This window comes from Leptonychotes weddellii, chromosome 8 (assembly GCF_054177405.1).
Source record: "Leptonychotes weddellii isolate Sample4059 chromosome 8, ASM5417740v2, whole genome shotgun sequence".
NCBI lineage: Eukaryota > Metazoa > Chordata > Mammalia > Carnivora > Phocidae > Leptonychotes > Leptonychotes weddellii.
The window spans coordinates 94,336,404-94,345,055 of NC_138376.1; the positions used below are offsets into that span (position 1 = coordinate 94,336,404).

General features: G+C 35.9%; 1 protein-coding gene across 18 annotated transcripts in view; it reads right to left on the reverse strand.

Moving 5' to 3' along the window:
* The window catches only part of TRDN (triadin), a 373,567-nt gene extending 366,086 nt beyond the window's left edge, over positions 1-7,481 (reverse strand). For 9 of the 18 annotated variants that reach the window (XM_081828916.1, XM_081828907.1, XM_081828914.1 and 6 more), the window contains exon 1: positions 6,988-7,480. In XM_081828916.1, the coding sequence (XP_081685042.1) occupies positions 6,988-7,009 (22 nt within the window). In that variant the 5' untranslated portion in view covers positions 7,010-7,480. Of the gene's footprint in view, positions 1-6,987 lie in introns of all 18 variants that reach the window. The other 9 variants (XM_081828911.1, XM_081828910.1, XM_081828904.1 and 6 more) reach the window with 6 other exon arrangements.
* Positions 7,482-8,652: the final 1,171 nt, after the last annotated feature.

Consider the following 8,652-nt stretch of genomic DNA (forward strand, 5'->3'; position numbering starts at 1 on the left):
TTCAGAGAAAATGGGAATTAAGGAAAGCAAAACTTAACTTTGCTAGATTTTCCTAGAACTTTGAGTTGAACAGAAACTGAACTCCATAAGCTTGGAAGTATTGTATTATGTTAATGCATGATTTTCAGATGAAGGTTTTTCCCTAATTTGTTCTTTTTAAATGTGTTACTTTAAATAATCTGCATTTTAAAAATATATTGAACATTTCTCCAAAGGGTTTCTTTTTATTTGATGGAAGAAAAGAATAATGATTTCAACTCCATAATGTAAAACCAAAAGCTTAACTGGAAAATCTTAACCATCTATGTATGCATTCTCTTTTCAAATCGATATATTCAACCCAAAGGTCAATATAGACCACTTTAAAATTGCTTAGTTGCACTGTTTTATGTTTCTCTCATATTAAATATTGTTAACTGATTAAAAATTAATGCAAACAGCCTTGAAGGCTTTAAGTCTCTAAGGATTCCTAAGCCCTTAAAATAATAGCTGAATAGGCTCAATTCATTTTTGCATTGTAAAAGTAGCACGGTTTTTAAATTATAGTCACAATGATCACCAAAAACAAAAAATTAAGCTTTTAAGCTGACAAGCAGAACATCTTCCATGAGCACTGTGTTCTTAAAATGTGGTAAAAAAAAAAAAAAAAAAGAATCACTATTACAAATAATAACAAAAGCTGCAACAAAAAGCTTCTTAATGGAACCCAGCAAAGGTTGATACTAAAAAGATGCATTTCTGTTCACTTTCACTATAGATTTTGCAGCATGGATGCTTTGCACAATTTTTAAATGTACACATAAACATAATTTGCCAAGAAGCATGATCTTGTAAAAAGTTGAAAACATTCTTCTGGCCTCTTATGAGGCTCCTCATCCCAACCCCACCCCCACACTCTACCTCCCACCCCACCCCCGCCCTAGATAACTATGGTTAAGTAATGGAGCTGGTGTTCCAACCTGGATATCTGACCTAAACTCCACATGCTTTGTACTCCATCATGCTGCCTTTAATTATTTTAATGCTGCCTTCTTTCAGTGCTACACTACCTTTTCTCTCTGATTTTCAATGAATTATGTCACCCACCAGCTTTTCACAATCTGCTTTTCTTCTCTTTTTCTAAATTCAACTTGAGCAGGAAAGAAGATTGAGAAGTTTTAGAATCAGACTGATCAGATTTCTGTGATATCTGCCTCTTAGCCTTTCAGAGTTTCTGTGATATTTTAAAAAGATATTCATAAAAGACTTGGTCCTTAATGCCCTGTCAATAAATATGATGTTCCTGACCATAGCATTTTTTAGAACTATTTTTCCTTGCCTCATATTGACTTCTTAGGTTTTTAATTTCTTTTCAGGTTTTCACACGGACCATCTCAAAAAATGATGTTACTAATTAAGATGTCTAATTGATGTCACTAATACTTTTGAGAAATGAAATAAAACTAACCTCCAAATCCCCACATTATAACATATTTTTTAAAAATATCATTATTTCCTTTTCTGCTGTTACAAATGTCATGCACATTTCTGGACCCCATTGTCTAATACAAGTATATTTGGTTTCCATTTCAATAACAGACTGCTAATTTAGACAGTAATTTGCACTTACAAATAAATTTGATGGTCAGTGGATTCACTGACCCATATATATTACAAAAAGTAAATTTTTACTAAAAACATCAACTCTGTTCTTTATTTTTTACCTAGCTCTTTATTTTTTATTTATTTATTTTTTTTTTAAGATTTTATTTATTTATTTGAGAGAGAGAGAATGAGAGACAGAGAGCATGAGAGGGAGGAGGGTCAGAGGGAGAAGCAGACTCCCCGCCGAGCAGGGAGCCCAATGCGGGACTCGATCCCGGGACTCCAGGATCATGACCTGAGCCGAAGGCAGTCGCTTAACCAACTGAGCCACCCAGGCGCCCCCCAGCTCTTTATTAAGGAAAGGCTTGAATATTCACAAAAGTAGACAGAATATTGTAACAAAACCCGTGTCCCCATCATCAGTCCCAGTATAACCAAGTCTTGGTCAGTCCGATGTCACATACACCTCATTGATACTCCTCTCTGGTATATTATTTAGAAGCAAGTTTCAAACATTGTATCATCTCATCCATATATATTTGAGTATGTATCTCCAAATTATATAAGTAGCTTTAAAACATAGCCACAATATGGTCACCCCACTAAAGATAAAATAATTCATTAATATCATCCGACATTCAAAATATGTCAAATTTTCAATTATTTCATTGGAATTTTTAAGGTTGTCTGAATCAGGATCTATTAATTTTACACATTATGATGGGTAACATTTCTTTCTATCTATAGGTTTCCTTGGCATCTCTTTTTGTTTCCAATAACTTCTTTGAAGGAACTGGGTTGTTTATATCATAAAGGTTCCCATAGCCTGCCTGGATTTTGCTGATTGCATGCTATGGTATAGTTTTTAACATATTCTTCATCCACCTATTTCTTGAAAATTGCAGACTGTGTTTTTTTTCATTGTTTTTCTTTTATTTCTACTTATGTATTTTTCTTTTTTTTGTTTTTTGTTTTTGAATCAGAAGAGTTAGTTCTAGCTATCATTTTAATGGTTGGTTAGGCTTTGAGTTATATTTTGCCAAGAGTTTGCCTTTTTGTTGCTTCTAGACTTTTATCTATGGGTTTTCACTTTGTCCCCGAGTGCTGCATAATAAAAAAACCTGATCTTCTCCTTAAACAACCTATGCACAAGTCTTTTCATTTAACTGTGCCTCTTACAATCATGGTCCTTCTCCAAATACATTGTCTTGTCAATATCAATTTTTAAAATGTGCTCGTGGAACTAAAAATGATATTCTAGATGTGGGGTATTGCTTTTCTTGAACAGGAGAACATAATTTGGAAGTGATTAGGGCTTGAACCTAGTACTTCCTCCTCCTCCCAACCCAAGTCATCTCGACTTGGGCCAGAATAGCCACTCAGTTTTAGCAACATAGACAGAAATACGTAGGCTGGATCTTCTTCTCTTAATTTCACCATCTGTTGCTCTAGGTGACATAACTTGTGTGCATAGTTAATTAGTCTGGCTGTGAATCTTCGATCTTTTTTCTTGAGAGCAACAATTGGAGCTCATGTGCTACAGTCTGTTGAAGCACTGCATTGTGTAAAATAAATTTACGATTTTTGCTCTACATTTTGAATATCAAATCCTTCCACAGGTTTGTTGCAGAAGCAGTAAAACATGGTTGAGCTAAGAGTGAGGAAACAATCCCATATATGGTATAATAAACCTTCTCTTGAATCCTGAAGTTATATAATAGTTTAGAAGTTGGGAGTTTAGAAGTTGAGAGTTTGACCTAATTTTTTTTTAATTACCCTTAACTAAGTTTTCTAGTAAATTACCAGTTAATTATATATAAGATCTTTACCAACTTGAATCTATTATGTAGAAATTTGTACTTCCCTTTATTTTGGAGATCCTTGGACTGAGAGAACACAGTTACATAGATGTTACTGTAAAGCATAATTTGACTGTATGTTAGTTACCTTGGCAATTTGAAAAAATTACAAATTTTATCAGCTTTTAAAAAAGTCTCTATCGTTTCAACCAAGCTATTATGAATTAACTATAGTTTAAAAAAATTAACTACCGAAATTACTCCAAAGGTATTTTTGCATAGTGCTGTATGCTGTCAAATAGATGCTGATTTTGGTGGTTGCAAGTTCACATGAAACTCATAAGGGGAGCTAACTTTGGCACTTGTCTAGAAATAGCCTCTGGAAAGAAGGTAGAAGGCTATTTATAGTCCTAAACCCTAGCACTCTTTGAATTTGATCCAGTCTGTGGCCTGATCCAACTTACTCAATCTAGCATGGGCCAAATCAGAACAGTGGCCTAGGGTAGGCCCCTGTCAGCCTCTGAAGGAACAGCAGGCTAACTATTAGTCTCACACAGCAAGGAGAAGTAGTCAACATGACTCAGATAGAGATCTGGATGTGAATCTTAGCTCTACCATATACAGCTGTGTGAATTCAGGCAAATCCCTAACCTCTCTAAATTTCAAGTTCCTATTCTATAAATAGCAATGATAAAAGTATCTATATAACATATAGATCATATAACAAACTTCATACAGTGCTTGACATTTAATGTCTTCTCAATATGTGAATTGTTATTATTACTATTTTTTAGATTTCTTTTTTATTATTATGTTCAATTAGCCAATATATAGTACATCATTAGTTTTTGGTGTGAATTGTTATGATAATTGTCATTATAATTATCTTTATAAATTCATCGTGGCCAGAATCAAAGATATTATTTCTCTAAAATCCTTTGGCTTCCAACTTGGTCCTAGTTCTACTTCATCTATGGCTCTGTACCTGAAACACAATTCCATATTTAGCATTACTTCCTTTGTTCTGTTAGATGAAGTAGTCAGGCTCGGAACATGCACTGGTAATCTATGTAAAGAACTTGGTAAGGTTTATCGATGTGTCCTGCGGTTATAGTTGAATAAGCACTGAGAGAAGCCACAGGAGACATGAATTATATCTTCAGACTTCCTCTAATTATCAGTGACCATGGGGGAGTCATTTAATCTGTATCAGCCTCAGTTTTCCAACAGTGGAGGTCAGGACGGTAGACTAGAACTCTCTAAGAGTCTACTCTAGCTCTACCTTTCATAATTGCTGTACAGCGTTTGCTTACGTTGTGATAAATAGATGGGAAGAGTCATCAGTAGATGTCACAGTCTACTGATGTAGTACTTACATTTTTGTAATGTGCCCCAAAGTGGTGGCAAAAGAAATACAGCAGATGAGAGGAAAGACTATTCCAGGCTAAGGGAATAACATGTACCTAAGTTCTGTACAAAAGCATACCCCTTACAAAAGACTAAAAGAAGACTATTGAGGCTGGGACACAAAAAAGTGAGAATCATGAAGACAAAATGAAAAGTGTGTAGAAGAGAAGTGTGCCAGAAGCTCTGGATAACCCCAGAGAATGACTGAGGTGCTAACCTTAAAAATTCAGCTCTTAGTCGGCAGTCTAATTTTCATCTGAGAAATATGATTAATAAATCATTCCCGAAAAGGAAAAAAGTACATAATTGATGTTCAGATGACATAGATCCTATGAACTGCAAAGGCCAAGGAGCAGGAAATGACCCTCACTAGCTGGTGTTTTTTACCCTTTATTACTAATTCAATGATTTTTATGGGAGATTCCAAGAGGTCTTGTGAGAATCCTTTAGATACTCCACGGGGACAAGATAGAAACAAAAGTTCTATTTCATAATCAAGAATTCTCCTGTAAAAAAATTTTATGAATCAAGTGCCAAGTTCTACAGAGAATAATCCACAAGCAAACCAAACATGATTTGGTTGTGACCTCCTGAATCGGCTGGATGCCCACACCCAGTCCACAGGGAGGGAAACACATTCAAAGGTATCATACTAACTTGTGCGGGGCTAAGCAAGCAGCTGTTAAAGATAGCTCTCTTTAAGACAAACTAAAGACCACATGACACAGAATATCTAAGGAATAGGAAAAAATGCTATTTATATTTAGTTAGCAAATTCTGAACTAAAACTGGTAAAGACTAAACCTGATATCCTCTTACAGAAAAGAAATAACACAAACTAGATCTAAGGGAGCTGGCTTCTAATCTTGGCAATGCCATAGTCTTGAGCAAGTCACCGAACATCTGAGTTACAGTTTCTATTTCTGCAAAATGGAGGTAATAATGCTGGCTTAATTGAATTGTATGAGGTTTAAATAAGGAAATAGCACAAAGTCCTGAGCAAAATACCTGATACGCAGAAACCTCTCAGTAATTGTTTTTATCAGTTTGGGGTACCAGACTAAATTTCTCAGTGGAAGGTACAAGTAAGACATTTCTCCTTATAAATATTGACTGAAAATCTCCAACTCCGAAATCATTGTGTGTCCATACTAGCATCTATGCAAAGAGCCAAAACCACATGTTCTGTTTTTCAGTTGTCTAATTAAAAACAGCATTCAACTTGGAAGCTGATGAGAGCACCACCTGTCTGATTTTCTTATAGCTGTCAGAAGCAAATTTTAGATCCACCTCCCAGATTTTTACCTCACTAGAACTGGATTGTGTCTGGATTCAAAATGCTTTAGTTGTTTAAAGGGTCCTTTCATTCTAAGAAATATACATATATTTTTATATTTAAATATATTTTACATATTTATATATAGATGAAACAATTGCTACCATGATCAAATAATAAAAAAATGTTTTAATTATGGCATAAACCTTTTCAGAGGAAGCACTGAAACAAAATATTTACTTTAATAGAAAGAGTTCATCATATAGAGGTAAAAGAGACATGGGGTGTGTGAAAAGAATTAGAATTCAAATTGCTTCATTTTAAAATCATATTGATCTACATTTTGTGGATTTCTAACTTTGTCTCTGTATTTCTACCAATAGTAAAATATATACAAATTTTGTGGGAGCACTTACATCTTAAATCTTACGTATGTGTGTGTGCATATTTATACACTGAAGTTAGAAAGGAAAAACAAATTTAAGATCTCCATTTTAAAAGATCATAAAGCAAAAATGCTCAAAATAATTTTTCTACATTCAAACATTAAATGCAACATTTTAAGTTCATTGTGGTCTCTATCCTTGCAAGTCTTGTAATTTTTGCAAGGTAAGATATCAGCGGTTATGTTCATGACCATAGCTATTTATAGAGGTGTGGGTGACAACTGGTACCTACTGGGGCCTTTGGCATAGCAGAGAAGAGTTTCTCCATGCAAAATGCAGAGAAACCCCTTCTCTCCCCCAACACACAGATCTATAGCCTCTCCACTCCCAAATCCACCTCTCCAATCCCGTATAGAATCATTGATCAAGACAAGTATCTAAAAGCAACATTTAAGTTGACAACTTGACTGTCAATGTCACTGTCGATTTCCACCTTTTTTCTCCTATTGGTACTATTGGAAAATGGTAGCAGTACCTTCAGCAGTGATCTCAGTCATGGTGGTTGGAGAATGGAAAAAGCAGGCGAAAAGTTCCGGTCAAGTGGCACTTTGCAGAATACTTTAGAATTCGAGAACTCTGATAGGGGGCTCTGTGTGAAAAACGTGAAGGCTCTTCGTTTTCCTGGCTGTTTCTGCTGCCCTTTTGTTGTCCTGTTGAACTTCGTCTCTTCTCTGCAGAGTTCTCCCCCTGGAAACAACCTGAGCCTTTTCCAAGCTGTGCTTGTGGCTCAGGCAGAAGTATCAGCTTCGAACAAAAATAGCCTCATCTCCCTAGGACTCTTCAGCACTTTTTTTGGGGGGGGGCACTCTAGGGGAACACACACACACACACACACACACCAGCTCTCCAGCCCCAAAGAAAGATAGGGAAAACAACAACAACAACAAAATAACTAAAAAGTACTGTCTAAGCCCCCACAGTTTCCTTAAGATAATTACAGATCTTGGGGTCTATGTCAGAAAACATGAAATAAAGAGTCGAAAGTAATCTTATCTGTGATAGCTCAGATTTATTCTTAGTGTCCTTAATGCTCAGAACATTCTTCTTCCCTTATTTGGTGTGGGGAGGGTCCTGTCATGTCTACCAGAGGCAAAGGGGAGGGTAGTCTTCAGTCATTTTCTCCAGGTTGATTCCCTATTGGTCTAAACTCACTTAGCAAGTGTAGTTATTTATATAGGGCCATGACTTAAAGTTGCCACTATTAAATCCTGAGGCTTCCTTGTAGGGGATTAAGATTTTCCAAACACTGGCCAGTAAGAAATATGTAATGTGAAGTTATAGTGACACTTGAGAACTGATGAATTACTAGATCTTTTTATTCTCTTTCATGCACGACTGAAAACAAAATATCTGAATTTATCTATGCAGTAAAAGAGAGGGGAGGTGACACAAAGTTTAGAAATCTACAGCCAACATTGTAGTAAAAGATTTCAACTTTTCCCTGTCTCAACTTCAGGAAAATAAAAGAAAAAGGATCATAGCAGCTAATGATTAACCAAAAGGGCTGGGCTGATTAGCATTTCACCTTCCCACTCCCAGACAGGTGTTAATGAGCAGAGAAATATTCAATAGTCGGTTGTAGGAAGGGGAAGGAGAATCAAAGGGCATTGAGAATCACAAACTACAGCCAATCTGAATAATCAAGGGGTGACTACACTTACCTTTTATATTATTCTCATAGTCAACCTAATAAATGTTTGTAGTTTCAACTTTTAGCCTTAACTTGCTGCCTTTAGTTGTCACAATCTCTTTGATTTGTATGGTTCTTCAGAGATCACAAAGCAAAGTCATGTCTGTTGTTTTAATTTTGAGGACTCAGAAGAAAGTTACAACAGCAATTTCCATAGAAAATGACACACACACCCCATGTCAGCACTTTTGTATTTGCTGCCTCAATTCCTCCCACCTTAGGAAGTGTTCATATACTTGCAGAATAAGTAAGTTAAGCAATCTTAATTCACAAAAGAGAAAATAATTCCAGGTAACACGGTTTTATCCAAAATCCTACACGAGGCCTAGAGGCTTTTGACTCCAAGTCTGATACCTTTCCCAAGAGGTGAGACTTTGTGGCAGACCCTACCATTTGCAGATAATGGGGAACACTACAGATGAGGTCACCTGCAGATGGAAAGATGCAGAC